Below are 22,609 nucleotides of genomic sequence, written 5' to 3' on the forward strand. Positions count from 1 at the left end.
CTGCTGACATCAGCATTTAGGCTTTTTCAACCGCTTGAGACTGAAAATGTTGGTTGGAAACACTTAGAGACGTGCACAGATACACACCCCCAAACACACAGAGAAAGCAGAGTCCTAGCTACAACATGTGCACAACCAATCTGCTGGGATTTTGGAAAGCATCCTTGGAACCACAGTGGAGGTGCCAAGATATTGCCTGCTCAACTCCCTGCTACAATCCCATCCTTTGATGCCATGAAGATGCAAGGATTAAAGGCTGAAAGTGTTCCTAACACCCTGTGCTCCCAGAGAGACCACAGCCAGGTGGACAGGATGCCAAGCTTTAGGAGCATGTATAAGGAAGAGACAGACCTCCCAGGAGAAGGCAGAGGTGACGATGCTGAATTAGGCACTGTTTTGTCTCCAGGTCATCAATGGCATTCAAGCCCCTCAAGACACATTCAGCCCCAGGCAAACCTTCATCTTTCTTATACCAGCACCTTTCAGTGCTAGTGCTGACAAATATGTACCCAACCTGAATGCCATCACTCTCCATAAGATCCAATCATGTACAGACTGGATTCTGCTCTTTTCTCACTCAGACTGCAGTTAATTAAATCCAGCTCTGAGCATGGCAAAAGAGGTGCTCTCCATCCTTCTGGAGGAACCTAGGAAGACAAGAACAGCTAGAATGTGTGCAGACCAGAAGGGGCATTGGTTCCAACTTCTGCCTTTACTTGCCAAAAAATGGATTTGTATACAAGTGCTTCAATCCCATTCCATCATGGAAAAGCACCAGATTTAGCAAAGCAGGCCAGTTCTTATCCAAGCCTCCTCCTGCATCTGCCCATCTACAGACAGCCCTCTACTTTGGGCTGACTACAGACTCAGTAGTAAAATAAAATACCATTATAGCAATTTCATGAAGGTTCACCCACACCCTGACATGTGAGCTCAGCACAGCACACAATGCACAAACCTTTCTCCTGCATCCCAACCATCTTCTAATGCTGCAACAATTTTCCCTACAACCCAGAAGGACCAGTTCTGCCCTGGGCTACAACACTGGTGTGATTTCACAAGCAGAGCGTCCCTCCAGGTTCTTCTGCTTTGCTTTGGATCCACTCATACATCCCAAATTAATCACAAGACCAACAAATGTGGTAATCTGGCTGCAAATATGTTGCCCGCCTATGTGTGTATATGCTGCTTAATGGAGCATAAAAGGAGAAGAATAGAATAATTTTTCATGTGCTGCAGGTAATGATAATAAATAATAATAATAAATGCAGAGGTATGTGCCAACTGCACAAGATCTCAAGGAGAGAAACTGACTGTAGAGCAGAAAAGAAGTCAGGCTGGTCCTCAAACTGAGATACAAAAGTCAATGAAGTAAAAACACCATTAAATCAAACACTTTGTATCCTTGTCAAGCTCACTCAGGATTTAAGACTGCACTTTTTCAGAGTGTTTTGGTTTGGGTTTTTTTTTAAGATACACACTCTGACAACTACTTTCCATATGGGATTTATGGTCCCGACTTGGGATTTCTTTTTTCCCTGCTGACCACAATCACATCACTCAAGACATCCTGAAAAGCACCACTGAATCCTTGCAGAAATCGATTTACACAGCACACCAGCACACCACCTTCTTCACTACTGCAGCCTGTAGTTGCAACAGTGGGCTCTGATTTTTCATTACTCTTCTTATGGTGCCAGATTCGGGGTGAGCATCAAAGAGAGCAACACTGCTGAGTCAAGCTCAATTTAAGCCAATCCATGACTGACTCCACAGTCCTGGGTTCATGTATTCTTCGTGAGGGAAAATCCAAAATTTGAAGAAACAAAATTAGAGGCCACTTTTGCAAGAAGTTAGCCAGAGTCCAAAATGAGAAAAGAAAATGAAAACACCCCTCCTTGTCAACAGAAGACCTGAACATCCCTGCTTGGAAACTGGGAGATGTTTCCCTGGTACATGATGCTACCAGAACACCAGGCTCTTCACAGGCTGTACTGACCATGTCTAATTACAAATCTCTAAATACAAGACCCAGTTTAACTGGCACTAAAAGACAACCCAGTAAGAAGGGATGCGTCTGTGTGAAGGAAGTACCACTCCCCATCAGGGTTAAGGCCTTTGCCAGACATGAAGACAGATGCAAGAAAAACCTGAGTAGAAAGCGTAAGCAACCACAACAGTCTGACACATCACTGCTAAAATTGTGATGATTTAATCCAAAAACCTAATGAGCCCATGAGAGTAAAGAGAAACCCGCAGGACTCACCCATCCGTTTCATCCCACAGGATGCAGGTCTGGTTGGTGGTTCCCTGCCAGGAGAGAAGAAAGGGAAAAATTAAGCAAATCAATGCTGTGCTGATTTTTGATGGGTGGAAAAAATTATCTGCAAGGTCCCTCCCAACCAAGACAATTATATGATCCTATAGTGGAGTCGCCATCCCTGGAGGTATTTAAAAGATGGATAGATGCAGTGCTTAGGGACAATAATTGTTCTGAGCAACCTGACCTAGCAAAGATGTCCCTGCTTACTGCAGGGGGTTGGACTAGATGACCTTTAAAGGTCCCTTTCAACCTAACACATTTTATGATTCTATGATGTAGTGGTGGTTTTGGCATGTTAGGTTGATGGTTCAACTTGATCTGAAAGGTCTTTTCCAACTGAGAAAATTCCATGATTCTATGTTGGTGGGGTATTTGGAGCAACTACAATGAAATATGCAGGTTGTGTAGAACAGCTTCCACTAAGCATGACAAGACTGTGATACTCAAGAAGGGTAGTTGCAAATCTGAGTCTCTTAAATGGCTTCTTTCACCCTTGGTTTGAAAAGCAAGAATAATATGGGCCTCAGTATGTTCTGCACCACTGTAGAAAGATTTGACTCTGCATCTTTCCTCACTCAACATACTGATATTCTTCCTTTTCCCATCTCTCATGCACAATCATTTTGCTGCTCCTTTCTGGCAAGTAATCAAATACAGTGTGTGCTTCTATGGTACACCACAGTACTCAAAAGAGCCACAGCTCTGGAAGGGGTGCATTTAAAGCCCTTCCAGGAAACTCCAAAGCAAAGACATGACAGATCTAATATTCATGTTGCAGAGCCTCAGGAGGACATGTGGAACCAATAACAAGAACAGGCATTGGGATATGTCAATGTCCATCACATATATCTGTTTTGGGATGAGCAGGGGAACCTGGAGGGCATCGATGTGTTTTAAAGCACTGATCACAAAAACAATATTCATGTCTCCAGTTGAATCTAAGGACTGCAAAGAACATTGCAAGTAATAATGGGAACAACTCTTTGTCTCCTCAAGGAAGATTATTATAGATAATTTTTAAATGAGTTTACAGTTCTTCTCCCATGATCATGCCCACAATGAAACAGTGTGAATTTGAGATGAGCATGCCCTTGTTCCCTGTGGAAGCAGTGCTGTCACTCTCCTCCTGCATTGGCAATGCTTGAGCAAGGAGCACAGAGCAGGCAAAGTTCTGCAACCGCAAAGAGGCCTCAGGAGCCCAGCAAAGCTTCCTATTTCCTTGCATCGATACCTTGTGATGCAAAAGCAAACACAGCTGTGGGATGGTTCAGGTTCCCAGGAAAGACTTACATTGTACAGATGGGAGAATTCAATTTCCAAGGGGGTGAGGAGAGACCGGGGAAATGGCTTCACAGTCACAGAGATGACTTTGGAGTTCAGAACCGTGCTGTTCCTGGAAAAAAAAAGAGGGGGAAAAGATGCTTTATAGGGGACTGAGGAAGTTTTGCAGAGTGGTGAATCACATTGTGTTCATCAGCGGTGGGACAAGGTTTAGTGTACACAGTGCAGAAGGAGTTGGCCCCATTACTTTAAAATGCTATCAGAGACACTTGTTGTTGATGAATCCCATCCTCTGCCCTTAAATCTCCCCTCACAGCCACTCTACACTTATTCCTTCAGGAATTACACCATTTTATGTACCACACAGGCCCCTAAAGCAATTTAACTTAGAGGCTGCATTTATCCCAGTAAGAAAATGGCCCTGGACCTGTTTTATGAGGAGACAAAGTTCATGTCCTTTTATAAAAAAAAACAAAAAAAACAAAAAAACAACCAAAACTGATTTTTTTTCCCTCTCAAAGGCTGACTTAATCCGAGCTGCAGTAAATTTTGGGCAGGGGCATGGTAGCCTTTGACAACATATCCGTGGGGCAGCCTGTCTAGTTCAATCCTAGAGGCACTGCTGTGTGTCTCCATCCTCTGATGATACAAAAACAAATTGAATGAGGCCAAACCTTTCCTGTGATGTCTAAATATCTGTCCCCAGACAAATACTCTAATAAAGCTGGCAGCCCTAGGAGATTTGACTGTCAGGAGAAGCAATAAGGGAGGAGATCTCCTCCACAACTCTGGTCCTGCTCCCTGGAAATCCACAAACTTTGTAGGCTCTTCTCTGAGCACTGGACATCTAAATACATTGGGGTTCCTGGTGTTTAAATGAGAAAAAGTTGTTGAAATAAACAAAAGTTTCAACCAGCAGTTGAAAAAGATGCACCTCAATGTTTACCATGAAGGAACTAGTAGTAGAGTAGTAGCCCGGCATCAGGATGCTTCCAGCCCTTCCTGCACCCATGAGCAAGGGAGATCTTTCCTTATCAAAATCTCCACCAAATCTACAGGCACTGGCAAAATCTGTCTTTCTGGAACTTATATTTCTTTTCCAAAAAATTTACAAGGAAAATATTTGCACTTGAAAAGGAAAACACAACCCAAAACAAACAAACAAAAAATCTCAGAATCAACCACAGCTGTCTAAGTTGATGATCTAAAAGACCAGTACCAGAGGGAACAAAAACATTGCTTTAGCAGGTAAAGATGAAACACATTTTGCTTAAAAAAAAAGAAGAAAAAGAAAAAAAGGGGAAAAAAGACCATAAACCACAAATATCAGCCAACAAAGGAAGTGTAACTGAGAGGGAAGTCAATGGGAGTAAATATCAGCCTTAAGCTTTCAAATGTAGACAGCTGAAGAGAAGTGAAAATCAGGAGCTGCTGAAAGGTAAATACTATAGTGCATGTCTTCATTACTAGCTGGGTCTGTAAGGGTCAATCCTTGCTTCAGTGCTGTTGAATATCTGCGTGAGCAGAGTAGATGACACGGAAACTTCCTTTTGAAGGCTGCAGAGCACATGAGGTTTGATGCAGAATGGAAAGGACAGAGAAGAATTTCAGGGAAGATATTTGTATGCAGACTGTGAAGGCTGCTTAGTGGCCAGGTAGTCACAGCCCAACCAGAAGTTATCGTGGTGCATCCGAGAGTTGGGAAAGGCATCTAGGCTTGGAGAACACAAGGTCTGCGTGCAGAGCTACAGTCCCTGCTCCACGGAGCTGTGACCTAAAATATACCTGAGGAGATTGACTTCAGTGCAAAGAGCTGTGACAGAAAGGACAGAAGTGATCCTGAGCAGGAGCAAGGAGATGAAGCAGTCATTTTCACTCTGCGCCCCTCCTTGTCTGGATGCCGCTGTACCGTTGGGTTCAATTGCTCTTCAAGATGAGGAAACAGTGGAGAGAATTCAAAGGAAAGACACAGAATTGATCTGGGTGCTAGAAAACCAGACAAAAAAGATTTTCTGTTGAAAGGCATGTCTGACAGTTTGTTGCATGTGGGGGATTTTTCAGTCGCCCACCCAGAGGCCTCGTGCCTGGAAGTGAAAGTCAGACAAATTCAGCCTCAAAATAAGAGAGAGTCTCTTAGCAGAGAAGGTGATTAAACATCTGAGCAGCTTGCTGGGGGGGGGAGGTGAGGGACTCAGCATCACAGGGAATCTTTCAGGATGAAGATGGGTCGCCTTTCATCAAAGCATGTCGCAACCCAGCTTCTGGGTAAAAAAACAAACCACGTCAAGATTTGGCTTGGATGGGAGGTCAGATGAGCTCAAAGGGCTCCTGTGTGGCTGTAAAGAGTGTGCAAACAGCTGTAAGCATGCTGTTTGGTACACAGGGCTGTCAGGTGCCCGGGTTGTTGTCTCTTCAACTGTTGCATGCGTTCTCTGTAGCAGTGCTCAGCTGGGACCAAGCTCTGCTCACCTCCCTGGCTTGAAAAAACAGGCGTCATGTGTATCCCATCTCAATTGTCACAGCTGCCAAGAACCACAGGGCTCCCTGGATCCGAGGGGACAGAGCAATGTGTGGCTCAGATAAGGAATTACTGCTTGGGGGAGGTAAATTGGGACAATTAGGAGCAGCTCAGCTGGTGCTGCTTGCTGAGTTAAATCTACATTTTTTATTTTCTTTTATTTTATTATTTGTAAAAATCACTCTGCTTTGAATCATTGTGGTCAAACCCAGGATCTGGGTCCTCCTTGTCTGTGTGTACCCAGGAATAGCTGCTCTCCTTTGTGGTCAGAAATATTTTTACCCCATAGGCAGATGCTATACAGCTACTGCTTATTTCAAGACATTCCTCTTTTTTTTTCTCACTGTGTTCATTTGCACAGTTCGGGGTGAAATAAGGAGTAATCTCTCTCCTTTTTATCTCCACAGGTGACTCAGGACCAGATTTTATTATATTTTTTTTTTTAAAGAGGGACTGTCCCTTAATTAAGGAACATCTTAAATCAGATCTCCTGCAGGAAATCTGTTCAGAGGCTGCGGCTGCTGCAGCTGCTGGTTATCAGAGCTCATTCACTGCTTGGCCAGAGAAAGCTGAAATACCACTGGATCATTTGAGCCAATGATGTTTATTGCCCTTCTGATCTAATTCCCAGTGCTGTAATGGAAGATATTACAGAATACAGTTGACTGGCTTGCTAATTCCTCTCTGCACTCACTCAGAGCTCTTTTGCCATTGCCAGTGCTAAATCTGTAGGTATTTAAATGATTATCTGTGAGGAGAGATGCCCTGGTGTTTATGGTAAATGGGCTCACGCTAATCAGTGCAGAACAGATTTAGAAGGTGCCTTAGGATGCTTAATTTACTGCCTCAGTACCAGCCTCAGAAAAAAAAAGAGTGAGATAGCAAGAAAGGGAGAGGAGAGAAGAAAAGGAAAGGCAGTGGTGAACACAAAAGCTTTGGTGCCCGAGGCGGTTTGCAGCGGCTGGGAACATGGTAGACATGTGCAGGCAGGCGTGCTGCTCCGCTCCTCTCCTCTCTCCGTGCCTGTCTTCTGCTGTGATGCTCTCAGAGGGCTGGGTGTTTCTGGCAGCTCCCTCAAAGCTTGGGAAGATCACAACAGCTGAGCTTCTCCCCATCTGTCAAGCCCCCCAAAATCCCTTGTGATGAGGAGGGCAGTGTGATAATCCGTTCCTGGAGGGCAAAGGGTGGCAGGCAAGCTGGCAGGCAGGGATGTTGCAGCGGTGACAGCACTGTGCCTTGTAGCTGGGTTGCACAGTGCTGCATGTGGATGCAGAAAAACCCCTTCCTGTCTTCTCCAGCAAGCAATGTCTGTCATGCACGAGCTGGGTCCCACCTGAACATCAGTCAATGAGGGTGAAAACTTTTGTTTTGCCAAGTCAAAACCTGTCTTGTTGCACTCAGTGACCACTGGAACACCAGGGCTCTGCAGGCAAAGGTTTCAGCAGGAAAGCCTGGTAGTTTCCCAGCTGCTCACCCTCCCTAGGCAGCCCCTCTTACCTCTGGAGGGAGAGGATGTTGCCCACGTTGCGGTACAGCACGGTCCCCACCACAAAGACTGAAGAGTCGTCTGTCTCTGCAGGACACCAAAGGAAAGGGAAGAAGACAACAACACTGAGACAATCGATAAGTCAGCTGTCCCCTTGGGACACCCAGTGAGGGATTAGACCTAGCACAGAGGGGTCTCTGTTGGGACATGGCCAATGCCAGCATCACTAAGGTGGGATGCAGTTCTTGCTTTCACTATGATGGGACTCTTATCAGTCCCAAGGAAGGACTCGGTGCCTTTGGAGTGCCCCTGTTGAACTTACAATGCAAGGCTCATTGATCCTGAATGACTGGCCTGGTGCTCCCCCATTCAGAAGTCTTGTTAATCCCTCTGACAGCACCACAGTGGGCAAATCTGCAGGGTGGAAAGGTCTCTTGCAGCCACCCAGAGGCATTTAGACCCGTCCGTTGCTATTGAGCCGTCAGAGAGAAGAGCTGCGCTCATGCCGACGGGCAGCCAAGAAGGGGACATGTCCCAGTGTGCCCGGTCTGACCCCACAACACGTGCACTGCCTCAGGAGCCCACGGGGGCCATGGTCCCAGATGAGTCTCTGAATCATCCATGTGACCTCTGGGCACGTCACTTGACCTCCTCCTGCATCTCCTCGCAGTGCCCAGCTGCGAAGAGCAAGATCTTCCCCAGGAAAAAAAAAGCAAGTGACTGGGTGAAAAGCAGAGATAAGGAAGCCTGGGGAGGTTTTTCTGACTGAGGTGGGGTTTCTCTGATGTCTCGTGCTGAGGTTGAACTTACAATGCACCCACTCCACCAGCATGGGGCCGACACTACTCTGCATGTGTGTCTTCCTCTCTGTCAAATTGGGCTCGAGTGAGATAGCTAGTGAAAACATAACTAGGAGAGACTGACAGGCAGCCTTGCAGAGCAATTGCATAAGCCTTGCTTCTTCAGGAAAGCCAGCACAGTATTTTGGCCTTTCCCACAAATCCCTATGCAAACAAGGATCCTGCTGCATCCAAAGAGAGTTTTCCCTCTTCGTGCTCAGAGGATGCAATAGGGCATTTACAGAAGCAATACATGTTCCTGTGAGACTGTGAGAAAGCAAAACCCTGAGGCCCACAGGCTGAGTTCTCACAGTACCCTCCCAGGAATGCAAAAAGTCCTGCTTGTAATAGAGGTGGAAGCTTGTCTCATTAGTTCTGGGACAGATCTTTAATAATGCAGGTTTCCATCAACCCTGGTGTACTTAAAAAAAGCCCTCTGACATGCTACCCAATGGAAACAGCATTGCATTTTGGTCATGTAACATCTCCCCAGCGATGTTCTCTCACCAGCATTATTTGCACAGCCTGCAGCCCAAGAGACACATCACCCAACTACATTAATTAGCACTGACCCACTGAAATCAACTGTGAAAGTCAGCTCCCAGCAAGGAGGGGGTCTGGGTTCAGTCTGACTGAGCTGCTTGTCTCCATCCCTTTGCTCAGGGGAGCTGCCCCTATTCTGTGGGGCTAAGGGAAGGTGAGGATCAAAACTGATAGAGGTTCAACTTTGCTCTAAATCACTGAGTAAACCCTCAAAAAGAGAGCACCAGACAATGCAGAGGCAGTTCCTGGGTGGAACAGGACACCATGGAGAGGACTGATGGGAAATTGATTCTTTGAGGTACACATCACCATGGTGACTACTGCTTGAGGGTCTTAGGCAGCTCTGTGTGAGGATATTTGTAACAGACACCTGGAGAAGAGCACCAGGAGTAAGTGGGTGAGGCCTCAGCCCCAGAGCAGGATCAGATCTGCCTATGTCTGCTGCCAGCAGTCTGTCCAACAAGTGATTAAAGGTTTCCAAAGGTGAAGGCTTCACAATCTCCTCAAACAAGCTGTAATAACCCTCCCAACATGTTCTAACATCTCCGAGGAATACAATGCTGTCTTCAAGGACAAGGAGTGCTGGCTGTAATCCTTGGTCTGCCAGTGACTCACTGTTTACCCTTGGGGGTGCCACTTAACTGTTCTTGGCCTTAGATTCCCCAAGTAGAAATGATGGCTGAGTTGTTTCCATCCCCAGTAGGGAAACCCATGACAGGTGGTCCTGGTATGACAAGAAGAGGCCAAAGGTCTTCTGACAGCAACAACTCACTATCTCCTGCCTCAGCAAAGGACAACACAGACTGAGGCAGCAGCCAGCAGCCTGTGTCTCCAAGCCACTAGTCCCACACACAACACTAGGACATCCACAAGGAAAAGCCATCATCCCAGCAACAGGCTCAGCTTAAGGTCCTGCTTTTGAAAAGCCATTTCATTTCTGAGGGAAGGGATGAACTACAGAACTACAATCTAGCAAAGCTTGTCCATCCAGCAGACCCAGATCCATCATTTGCTCATCCTGATGTACTGACTCTGAGCTGTTCCCCATTAGGTGGTCCTGTCAAGTCTGGATTCAGTACTGGAAGGCATCTACAGGATTGTTTGCCTACATAGCCATGGAGATACGTGGCAGAACCATGTTCCTACCACACCTGCCTTTCTTGTGCTTGTTAGCTACTTTTATAGGGTACTCACAGAGACATCTACTTCTCATTACTCCTAATGACAACCCAGAGTATTCAGGGAGGCATGGGAGACTCATTTCAGCATCCAACATGGCCTGCAGAGGACTGCAGACTCAACTCAGCACCCCACATGCATCAAAACCAGAGTGACCAGCAGACACAGGAAACTTTTCACTTTTTCCCAGGTTCAGAAGCCTTGGAAGAAGGAATCTTCACGTAGCATTGCCCCGAGTTTTTGTGCTGATTCCTGCTCTTTTTTAAATGCACTGCTAATTTAGGAGAAGACATACATCCACATCCAGACACTAAGCCTTCCCCTCAACCTTTTGCAAGGAGCTTAGATCTGACTCTTGGTTAGGATATATCTGAAAACCTTATTTGCACTCAGCAATGCTTTTGGTGACAAAGGTTTTGTGAGCAAACCCACCTCAGCTGGAAGGACAATTTGAAGATCAGTCAAATGGAAGAAATCTCTCTTAGAAACTGAAGAAGAGATTTTCCTCTGGAGTTTTCTGGCTGTGCTGCCTACCTGTCAGCCCCGAAGACAGGATGCTCTTGGAGACAGTGACCTTGTCCTCTGAGTTCTTGGCCCAGTCCACCATGCCCCTCCAGCCTTTCATAGGGAAGGTGATGTCCGTTGCTGCGTTAGCAGGCAGTTTGTGAATGCCAAGGACTAGAGGGAAGCAAGAAATGAAACCAGTAAACAACCCCAATAAATTCACAGATGATGAAAAACCCATTGGAAACAACAGTGACAAATCAGACAGCAGAACAAATGAGGCTGGGTCTTGAGAGCTATAGGAGTATATATGACTGTCTTCTGGTAATGCAACGTATGAGGGAAGATGGCACTGGTTGCTAGGTCTTGTGCTTCTGTTGATTGAAAGGGTTCTGCTTGCATTGAACCTGGCAGAAGAGAGGTCAGTCTGCCCCAGCATCCTGTCTCCAGGAGTGGCCAGTAGCAGCTGCTTAGATGAGAAGTGAGAGAAAGAACAGAGCAACACTTCTCTCAGTCTGTCTTCCCACCTTCCAGCAGTCAGCAGGACTTCCTCAGCTAGTGCCTGTATCCAGACCATCAACTTTAACCACCACCAATGGACCTCTCCTAAGCGCATTTTCCTAATCCCATCATGAACCCATCTGTACTTTTTGGCTTCTGCAACATCCTCTGGCAACAAGTTCCACGCTGTGATTGTGCATACAGCATAAATCAAATAGTGCCTGCTGTTTGCTTGCTGCCTGATCACTTCATTGGCTGCTGTGCAGCTCTTGTGTTAAAAAAAAATAAAAGGAAACAACTCATGCTGCCCAGTTTGTCATCTGTTCTCCATTCATGGTTCTGTAGATACCTCTCAAATCTCTCTGTGGACATCTCTTCTTCACACTGAAGTCCTAACTTGTTTGGAGAGAAGCCACCCCATATTTACAATCATCCATGTCTTTCCCCAGACCTTATACTGTTCCCCCACCTGCTGCCATCCCTCCTTCCCTCCCCGCAGCCCAAGTTACACACATCACCCTGTAATTACAGCTTCCTGGGGTCTCTACCCAACATGGGGAGTGGAAATCAGCGCTCACCCAGATTGTCCGTCACTTGGTAGGAATCCCGGAAATCTTTCATGCGAAAGCCAATGACATCAATGAAATCCTCCACAAGCCTGAACAGCTCCTTGGCGTTTGGCCCTATCTGCAGAGAGAGGGAGAATACTTAGTAGCACAGAGAGTGAAGAGCACAGCATGAGTTTGTCCAAGGGCAAAGGTTTCTGGCCTCAGACGTATATTTGGAAGCATACACTGGATGTAATAGAATATTATGGAGCTGTGAAGAATGAGGACTGAGACATCCTGAAAGGAATCCTATAAAAATAGAAATAAAGGGGTAAAAATCTATTGCTTTGTGGAGGGCAGTATCTCAAAGCAAAGGGAAATATCTGGGACTCTCTAGAGCAGAAGATAATGTACTCATCTCCTTTCCTTCTTTAGGGTTACCTCTACTACCAACAGCTCTATCAGGAGCAGAGAAGATAATGCTGATGTTCATTGTGGTCCTGTTTCCACAGTTAATGCAAGAAGAGAAACACTTCAGCAAAGATTCATAGCAGCTGTGATTTTATGTAGCTCCACTTTCCTTCCAAGTCCATTGGCTGGAGTATCTGGCCCAGCCAGAGACATTTGCAACTGTACATCCAGAGACATCATGACAGAGAGTGAAGATGTTTCCATGTTGACATGATGACGTTTTGCTCTTTGTCATATTCTGAGAACCTTTCTGAATCTTTAGACTTCCATCATACTCAAGTACTGTGATACTTGGCCTGAGAAACATATTTGGGTTACTTCTGATGGTGTATGTATGTTGCCCACTGCAAGAGGTTCCACAAAACATTACTGCAGCAGGAGAGTCAATCTTGCTATCACTCCATTGAAGCAGCCACACCAAAGGATCACTGTGGTCTAATGTTGAATTCCAGGTACCAGCTCACACAATCCCATCCAGAAAAGCATCATAATCTGTTTTCATGCTTTCCCATTTTGTTGGCAGGATCTCACTCTCCAAATAACCAAGGTGCTTCTTCTTGGGCTTGGGCTTTCTTGGATCTTGTTTCTTTTATTTTCTTTCCTGGTGTTACACCAGTGATAAAGACACTGGCAAAAATTCTGCTTCACCTGTGTTTTGCCAGGCTACCACAAGGCTGTTTAACAATAACTAGTTTCCCAGTGACAGATTTCATAAAATATAATCCATCTGAAATGAGCTGTGCTGACTACCTGTCTTCTCCTCAAAGTGAATTTGCCTATGGGATCTCTGCAAATACCATGAGAGGCTGAAGAAAAGCCATTCAATTCCTGACCACATCTTCTCTTCCTTTTCCAGCACTTTCACAGCATTTTTGGTTCCTCACCATAATCCAGACCTCCTCAGGTGGCTGAGCAGATCCAAAGGGGCAGCTGGGGACAGGTAACATGCCAGCAGAATGGGATGAAGGCAGAATGAAGGTTGAGCCTCAGGAGCACAGGGGTGGCCATGCGTGTCTGTATCTCTGTCTATCCAGAGAAAGCTTGGTAAGACTAAAATCATATCAAGATCAGATCAAAAAATTCTGCCAGTACAGCAGGTGTACACAGAAGGAGAAGTGAGGCAGCTATTTTTAACAATATACTTTTATATTCTATTGCAGATGGGAATCACAAGGTTAAACTAACTCTAGGCTATGTTGGCCATTGTCTTTCAGAGTTTTATCATAAAATGGCCAACACAGTCTCCTCAAAAAACATGGTAGCTCTTCTTTGAATAGTTTTCTGGGTTGTTTTTTTAAATTATTATTTTTTATTTTCCTTGAACAATATCTCTGCCTAGGGCGTCACAGGGCACTAGGATGTTCAGGGGCAGGGAGGTGATTGTCCCTCTCTACTCTGCCCTTGTGAGCCCCCATCTGGAGTACTATGTCCAGATCTGGGGCCCCCAATACAAGAAGGATGTGGAACTGTTGGAGAGAGTTCAGAGGAGGGCCACAAGGATGATTAGAGGGCTGGAGCACCTGCCCTACAAAGAGAGGCTGAGGGAACTGGGCTTGTTCAGCCTGGAGAAGAGAAGGCTGCGGGGGGACCTCATTGCAGCCTTCCAGTCCCTGAAGGGAGCAGAGAAACAGGAGGGGAATCAACTTTTTAAAAGAGCAGATAATGGCAGGACAAGGGGGAATGGACTAAAGCTAAAGGAGGGAAGGTTTAAATTAGATATTAAGGGGAAGTTTTTTACAGAAAGAGTGGTGAGGTGCTGGAACAGGCTGCCCAGAGAGGTGGTGGATGCCCCATCCCTGGGGGTGTTCAAGGCCAGGTTGGATGGGGCCCTGGGCAGCCTTGTGTAGCTCCAGGCCTGGAGGTTGGTGGCCCTGCCTGTGGCAGGGGATTGGATCTCTATGATCCTTGTGGTCCCTTCCAACCCAGATCATTCTATGATTCTATGATTCTATGATTCTATGATGTGAGACTGAAATGGAGTTGCCTTTTAATGAACAAATTGTGAGACAAAGACCTTGTTTTTAAAGAACTGGTTAATCTTGTGAAACATGGGATATGAGTTTGGTCTAGCAGCTTTGGGGAAGAATGACAAAGACTGCTGAAAACTCCCTTGTCATGCAGTTCATGAAGATTTCTGAGTATTAAAGTCATGTTATTGGGCTGTCATCTCAGTTCCCACTAAAATATACATCAGGCAAGCGTTCCCCCCATGGTGGTGCAACCCATGGAGGTTATGGTTGTGCAGGCTGCAATCTGGGCTGTATCTGTCTATAGGTGTGAAGAGCAGATAGTACAGGAAAAGCCAGTGGGATCAAATTGCCACAGAGAGTAAGCTGCAGCTGTTTTTAAGGGGATCAACAGGATTTCCCTGTTGTCATGACAACTTGACAGTCTCTGCTCTGCTCTGAATTATGTACATGAGCCTGTCAGCTTGAAAATGAGTATTTGGACACAGACTGATAGAATGGTTGAGTTTGGATGGGACCTCAGGGGTCATCTGGTCCAACCTGCCTGCTCAAGCAAGGTGTCACCTAGAGCCAGTTGCCCAAAACTGTGATCACATGGTCCTCTACCCTGCCTGGAGATAGACCATGCCATCCTCTCATGGGAAAACATCAGGTCTCTGGGAGAAAACAGGAAAAGAACAGATTCTCAAGACTTCCCAGCTCTTGGTGGAGTTCTTGTTGCATGAAGGAAATGTATTCAGGTCCCTGTCTCATGTCCTGCATGACAGGAACTCAAACCCATGTAATCCCACTTCTTTATCCTGGCAAAATAAAAGGGTGGAATTATAGCAAGCCAGCAGGGTTATCAGCTCCAAAACAAGCCTGATCTCTGTGAGCCATCCAAATTTTGGTATTCACCACCAGACTTCCAGTGTTCTTCATGCAGAGGCACTGGCTTGTTGCTGAGATCCTGTGGCTCACTAAGTTACTCCACAAATGCTACTCAGCCTGGCACTAAGCTCACCCACAAGACCAGTGGCATGAATCAGCTGACGGGCAGTCAACTCTGAAGCTGACCACATCTCACTGTGCCTGAGTTGTCTGTCCTCTTTCATTATAAGGATTTATCCAAGAACAACATTGGTGGAGGGAGATGTTTTGTGCTCTGTGGCTGAAACAGATACACGTTGCACACATCATGGGCAAGAAGAGCTAGGAGGTCATGTAGGCACTTGTCAAGGCTTAAGCTTATGCTGAAAGCCTGTTTTGCTTCACAGAAGGTGCTGTAGGTTCATACCAGCTGAGCTTCCTCCCATTTGTCCCGGTTTTCTTCTGACAAAAGGTTGCTGATGATCTGGACAAAGTTCTGGAGAAAGGAGACAGAAAAGAAAAAAACCCAAGGTGATTATTTAGAAGTAACACAGTTTAGGAAGGACACAGCGGTACATGAGGGGCATGTGGGAATCAGCCATGCTCCAAGAGGGTTCTCATGGTTCCATTCCCAAAAGGTCCCCCAGCATTTCACAGCCCTCTGCCCCCAAGGATGTTAATGGCAAAGCAGGTTGTAGTAAGGCCTTTTCTCAAAGGCTTTCACTTTGAATAGTTGGACTGGGAATACAAATCTTGCCTTGTGTAAATCCCTTTCTCTCTTATATTCTACTATTTCTGTTATTTCCAGCATAGGGAAACCTTATGATCCTCTTTAGTCTGTGACCAGGCAAGAGAAACATTGATTGATCAAGTAGGTGCTACGCATGGTAGTGTCTTTGTAGCCCATTGCACAAAGCAAGGAGATATTTCAAGAGCATTGATTTTTTTTCCTCTAGTTTTACCACCCATTACAGATCCTGTAGGATCAGTTTAATGTTCCAAGCCATAGGGTCCTGTCCCAAGGGTGTATCTTATATCCTCTGCATGCAGTTGCTAAAAGTAAAAAAACCTGAGATGAGAAGCCATCAAGACATTCTCTTGCATCAACATCAAGATACCCAATACCACAGGATCATCTTACCTCCAGTCATTAGACTGAAATCCCTTCCAAATAATGTTCTCACATCAATTAGACTCCACAGTAAAGTGCTTTCAGGTTGAAATAGTTCACAGTGACTTTGGTTTTCAAGTTCTTTATAAGTCTGGGAGAACCACCTCAAAAGCAGTTTGTTGACACACAAAGACATTTTACTTGGGGAGAAAATACTCTGGCTTTTCATAAATATCATGTCAGCTACAAAGGAGATCATCAAACCTTGAACCCTGTGCATAAACACACACACCTGTAACTAGCTTTTGTCCCCAGGATATACATCTCAGCTCACCTGCACGTCCCCAGAGGTTGGGCTGTGATAAGCCCTGCGGAAGATCTCTGTCATGTTCCTGAGTACGTCGATGGTGGACAGCAAGTCCCCACTGTAGCTGGTCCCATCCTGGGAGATTTCCACAAGGTTGTGGAGTACGTCTGACAGCCCATCTCCCATCAACCCACGCTGAGCTTTGGAAAGATGTTCCCTGGTCTGAGAAACAGAAAGAGACATGACAAACACTTTAGGGACAGTCAAAGTCAAGTTAATGAGCTCAGTGAAGGAATTGCTGGGGGAAGGTTTCTGACCTTCCTTGTAATTCAGAGTGCAGATTAGATGAATCTGACAATCTTCGCTGGCCTGAGAGCTTGTGATATTTTTAAAATGGTAGGAGAGCAGAAATGAAATGTTCTGTATGCCCACAAAGGAAAAGTTGTGAGCAGGTTCAGAACAGATTATTTTACTATACAGATGCTATACTGCCTGTAACCCAAGGCCAGCTAAAGGAAAACCTTTTTCCCCAAAACCTTGTTTTATTGTAGCCAGTTTGGAACTGTTTGAGGAAAGACTCTAGCTTATACTGAACAGAAGAGGGTGACTGCCACAAAGGAAATGCCATTTTAAGGCAAGTCACAAGAGATCAGCAGAAATTCATTGCAACGATGCTTTCAAGACTAACAAAAAATAAGTGGCTTATTTAAAAGCAGTACAATCCCTGAGATTCCTACTGAGAATGTGATCAGAAAAACTGGTAAGACCTCGATTCTGCCAAGCTAGATGTTAAAATACCCAGAGAGGAACCACACTTTTCCCATGGAGTGCCCAAGTATCAAAATTTAAGCAGACAAAAAGACTAAGAAAAAAGTAGGGCAGAGCTGGCATCTCCCTTTCCCATGGAGATGCTGCTTCCATTCTTTTTTGTTTAGTAACCACAACAGAATAACAAACATTTGGGAGGATCCCAGACCTGTTGATCTGAGAAGTCAGTCTGCCTTACCATCATCTGTATGTTCCTGTAATCTATAGAAACACACTTGATGTACGTTGGAGGCTCCCAATAAGCTATCCCTTCTTCATCTAAAATGCATCTTCGAAGGATCAGCCCTGGAAGGGGAAAGAAACAATTATGGGAGTGAGGACAGCAGAATGGAAAGACATTCATGGAGATCACCCAGAACTGGTCAATGCATCCACATAGGCATAGCTAAATGTAGGCACAAAGGGCAGCAGGGGCATCTGCAGATGCCTGAACAACACAAGTGAGCGTGTGGAAGAGATTATTTTTATTTCCTTCTGCATTTTCTTATTGAGGGATTAGGACAGCAAAAAGAAATAGCAACAAATCCAAAACCTAACATATTGGACATGGCTAGTCAAGATGAAAGAAGGTTTCTCCTCTCCTTGAGGGCATCTTTATTCCTGGCCCAGCAAGTCCCACGAGCCTCCCCAGGTGGCATGGTATGGTACTTGCAACTGAACCAGCCACAGCGGCTTGTGCTGCCTACACAGTCTTGAGGAGGAATACATATCCAACAACACCGTCTTTCAATCAGCTGAAAAACTCTGAAAGCTGCTTGCAGTCCACCCCCAGACCTTTCCATAGCTTCAAGTCTACAGTGAGTCTTGCAGTGGTAATCACATGCCTTTGCGATGCAGAGGAGCAGACATACCAGCGAGAAGGAAGAGGAGAGGGGTCACTGTTCCTAAGCAATTATGCTGCCATTTAGAGAGTCTGTGAGGAGCAGGCTATCATAGAATCAGTTTGGTTGGAATAGATCTTTATGATCATCAAGTCCAACCGTGGCTTTGCTAAGTCCAGAGTCCCTGTTGATAAATGATTCAGTGACCGTGCTATGGATACATCCCTTCTAGGATGTATTTAGGATGTGTCATTTAGGATGACACTGACTGTTCCAGGGTTTGTCTGGACACTACAACCTCACTCAAACAAAATAAAACCTTTATGTTCATTACTGATGCTGCTGCCCCCGTTTCTGTCCTTCCTGAGAGTGAGGAACATCCAGTTAAGGACATGTTCCACCACCATCATGCCTCCTGTAGCCTTCTTCTCTACATCGTTTTCCATTCCTTGGGGAACATGTGACCATGGTCACAACAGGTAACACATGGGTGCCCGGATCCTGTCATTTCACACCACCATGGTCAGATGGTCAACTTGAGAACCTGAAGATACATTTAAAGAACTGCTATAGTTTCTAAGGAGAGGAAAGGACCTAAGTGTGAGTGGACAATGCCATTCAGACTTCTTGCTTTCAGGTGCTAGCTTATTTCATGAGCAGTGGAGAGAAATAGGGTGCCCAACTCTAGAGGACTCTAATAAAACCTTACCTGCTTCTGCAGAGCTATTTGTAGATAATGAGGAAAACATACAACAGTGACCAATAATTGAAAAGCCATCTCAGGACTAAGCAGTAGGTGGAATTGAGACCACCTCAGGTTCCCCAGGATGATCTTTGGGGTTGTTGCTAACCAATGTAGAACCACAGAAACCCACACTTCATTTAGCTCTGAGTGAAGGGTGGGAAGTTCATTTGCTTGTTCTGTCCTACCACGACCAGATGGTCTGAGAGGCAAAGAATGAAAGATACTATGGGAGTGGGCCAAGTCCCTGGCTGAGGCATGCAATCATCCTTACCAGTGGCATTACGAGGACACCGGACAGCTGCAGCATCCCCGGCGGGTGTCTCTTTCCAAACCACAGAGGCAAGACTTTCCTCATCACAGATTTCATGGGGCTCTGCAAGCAAGGAAAAAACAACTCCATTGGTAAATCCTCAGGAGGGACATAGACAAGGGGATGGGAAGAGGAAACAAGGGAGTATGGTCTGGAGGGAGCAGCAGTGTAGTGTCAGCCAGGAGACCTGGAGGCGAACTCCCAGCTCTGTAGCTGTTTTGGCACATGGCCCCTGACAAAGCCCCTTAACCTCTCCAGAATTTGCTCTGCCTGTCTGAAAACTGGGAGTCCATCCATCCCGAGGATTAGCTTGCAAATATGCATGTAACAAGCTGGGCAAGTCCACTAACATGCTTGCCTTGCCTTCTGGCAGCTCTTTGCAAGAAAGCTGCTGGTGCTACACCCTACCAAAGAGATTTCTTTTCTTGTTTAATGGTCAGATGTCCACATTTTGTGTGTGAACTCCATGGCTACTGACTCTACTTGTTCCATCATTCATGGTCACCACCTTCAGAGTTGGATGTGTCCGAAATGAAGCTCATCATGAGCCTGAGTTGGATTAAGAATTAAAGAATGATCAAGTAGATGAAAAAAACAAGTTTGATATATCTGTCCCTTGGCTGGGCTTCATTCACTCCCTCTACTGCCATTTTATGCAAGGACACAGGGAGAAGATCTGAACACCAACAGGCTGGATTTGCATCAGTAGCTCATTTCCAATCACTGCTGCAGAGTCCAGGAGACTGCAGAAATGTGTTTTGAGACATGACAGAAAAAGGTCTTTGAAAGGAGGCTTTTGGATGCTTCTGCCTGTGGGTGGAGCTGAGTTGGCCCCAGAATCAGTGGGACCTGGGAAGAAACATTCACCACAGGAGAGCTTTATACTGAGAAACTCATTACTTGCAGCATGTTATACGGAGGGAGCCATGAGGATGGTGCTAGAGCTATTTATCACTACTGAGGGTGGGGAGGGGAAAAAAAATTATATTTAATGGCTTTCAATTACAGCTTTTTATTTATTGTTAATGTAAGACTAGGAATACAAAGGAAGCTGAGTGCCTGCCAGCAACTGGTCAGGAAAGGCAGCCATAAAGCCAAAGCCAACCAGCCATAGAACCTGGCAGCTGCCTGCTGAGCTTCCTTCTCATGCAGGAAAGTGCTGTCCATGCCAGAGTCCAGTGGTGCCAGTAGACACATGCCAAGGTTGTAGGGAAAATATGCATCTGCCATAAAAAACAGAGAGAAGCATTGAGTTTTCATGTGGCTCCCCAGGGAGCTGCGGGGCAGTGATGACCCTAAGGGCATCCTTCTACAAGGGACTGTGAAATGGATGTGCTTACATAGACCTTTCTGGGACCTGCATCACAGCACAAATAATTCATAGAGTCATAGAACCACAGACTAGTTTGGGTTGGAAGGAACCTCAAAGATCACCTAGTTTCAACCCTTCTGTCATAGACAGGGATACCCTCCACTAGCTCAAGTTGCCCAAATCCCCATCCAACCTGGGTTTGAACACTTCCAGGGAAGGGACATCTGCAGCTTCTCTGGGCAATCTGTGGCAGAGCCTCACCACCCTCACAGTGAAAAATTTCTTCCTTCTATCTAGTATAAATCTACCCTCTTCCAGTTTATAGCTGTTACCTCTCATCCTTTTATTACATGCCCTTGCCTGTCCCAAGCTTTCCTATAGGCTTCCTTCAGGTACTGAAATTGGCAATGGACATACCACACTTATGCTTTGGAACTACCCAGAGCACCAACCTGGCTGTGGGGACTGCCCAGATCTAAGAATATGGGCATGACATGTCCTGCTCCTTTGAAGGGCTCATACAGGTCCCAAGAAGCTGCCTATACATCACTGCTCCTGGAGTCAAGCTCCAAGACTGTGCAGCTCTAGCCCCACATGCAGTTCAAAGACAGATTCCTCCCCAGTAGACGCTGATAATGAACAAGCTATGCTCTCTGCTTGGAAACAGATGCTCCTTTCCTTGTTTTAAAATTCCCTTGTGAGTAATTGTTATTGTAATGAAGTCCTGGAGGGCACACAGGGCCCCTGCTGTGCTCTGCACATATGCAGAAATAGTCCCCATGCCAACCACTCATGATGACTGTAGATAAGGCAGAACATGGGTGGAAAAGTGGCAGGTTTACTTCCAACCTGTTGACACAGAGTGGTAGGACAGAGTGTGGTCACATGGAGAGCCTGGGACGGAGTGGGGAGATGAATGCAAACATCCTGCCTCCTGGACATGCTTTGGGCATGGTCACAGATTCTCCACATCGACCTGGGATTCAAAGGAGGGTTTGGGACACGGGGTGGGAAAATGCAAACACCCTGGGCTACAAAACAACAGAGCACATCAAAAAGCTGAGAGAGTGTGCTCACATCTGACCTCCCCTTTCTCCTCCCCTGAGCTGTCAAACTTTAGTGGTTTCCTCACCCCTGCAGTCTCCCTGGGGACCGCTGAGGGATGCTGTGGATCAGAGATGCTCTTTAGAAATACACTGGTTGTCTGGCGTTGTCTGGCCAGTGAGTGCAAAAGCAATTCCCAGGCCAGGAGAGAATCATTTCATCCTCTTTTTTTTTTTACTTTTTTTCTTTTTCTTTTTGATGCTGCTTCATAACAAAATCCTTTCTACCAGAGTAACCTATTTGCACTGAGAGATTTTAATAACTAACCCAATTAATCTCAATTCTTCTGTTCAAATCAAATCATGCAGGCATTTGATACATTCTTGAGAACAAATTGAGCAGGTTTATTTTTAGCTTCTGATGACACCCCACCTTCTCCTTCCCTTGCAAATTAACAACTCCAACGAGACCCTTCTGGTTTTGAACCCTAGCAGAGCTCAGTCCCTGAGACATGCCTTTTCCTTTTGAGCACTTGTGCAGGCATTAGCCCCTGCAGAAAGAGAAGAAAAGATCAGGCTTGTTCTGCCAGGGCCCCAGCTGGCACACACTGAAGCTGAACTAAATCTGCATCGCTCTGTAGACACCACCAGACAACCTGGTGCTAAGATTTTCTATGGTGAGGGAGAGCTTTGTGGCTGAGTTAGAAGAGACTCTCCTACGCCACTGCTAATTGAGAGGCACAGCTTGTAAGGAGAGGTGATGTCTTTTATTAGAGCGTAACTGGAAAGAGTGAATATGCTGTCTGAGGCACACAGCCTCTTTATCTGTTATCTTCAAACTAAACAGGGTGAAACTTCCATGCTGATGTGCTTTGGGTTTTATCTTTGTCTTCAGCAGTTTGCAAGTGAGCCTGAGGGTCAGTTGTCCTCAACATGGGCAGATCCACTTCCAGGAACATCTGCACCAAAACAATTCCCTCTGTATCAAGCTCCAGCTTCTCCTCTAGGGAGACACCCCTTTTCACTAGGACAGCCAGGAGAGTGCCAAAAGAATCTCTCCCATCTCTAACTGAGATGCTCTGACAATTAATTACCCTTGTGGTCCAAAATCAGGGCCTGTTAC

General features: G+C 45.7%; 1 protein-coding gene across 1 annotated transcript in view; it reads right to left on the bottom strand.

The window, feature by feature from the left end:
- Nucleotides 1-22,609, bottom strand: part of ADGRB1 (adhesion G protein-coupled receptor B1) — a gene marked incomplete at both ends in the record, with an annotated part of 216,676 nt that overhangs the window by 124,263 nt on the left and 69,804 nt on the right. Inside the window, 9 exons of the mRNA XM_084279731.1 lie at nucleotides 2,267-2,310; nucleotides 3,614-3,716; nucleotides 7,620-7,695; nucleotides 10,704-10,847; nucleotides 11,753-11,861; nucleotides 15,437-15,505; nucleotides 16,455-16,649; nucleotides 17,434-17,540; nucleotides 19,093-19,194. Of these exons, the coding sequence (XP_084135857.1) occupies nucleotides 2,267-2,310; nucleotides 3,614-3,716; nucleotides 7,620-7,695; nucleotides 10,704-10,847; nucleotides 11,753-11,861; nucleotides 15,437-15,505; nucleotides 16,455-16,649; nucleotides 17,434-17,540; nucleotides 19,093-19,194 (949 nt within the window). The remainder of the gene's footprint in view (nucleotides 1-2,266; nucleotides 2,311-3,613; nucleotides 3,717-7,619; nucleotides 7,696-10,703; nucleotides 10,848-11,752; nucleotides 11,862-15,436; nucleotides 15,506-16,454; nucleotides 16,650-17,433; nucleotides 17,541-19,092; nucleotides 19,195-22,609) is intronic.

The sequence above is a fragment of the Gallinula chloropus genome (genome assembly GCF_964237585.1).
Source record: "Gallinula chloropus genome assembly, chromosome: 2".
Classification (NCBI taxonomy): Eukaryota; Metazoa; Chordata; class Aves; order Gruiformes; family Rallidae; genus Gallinula; species Gallinula chloropus.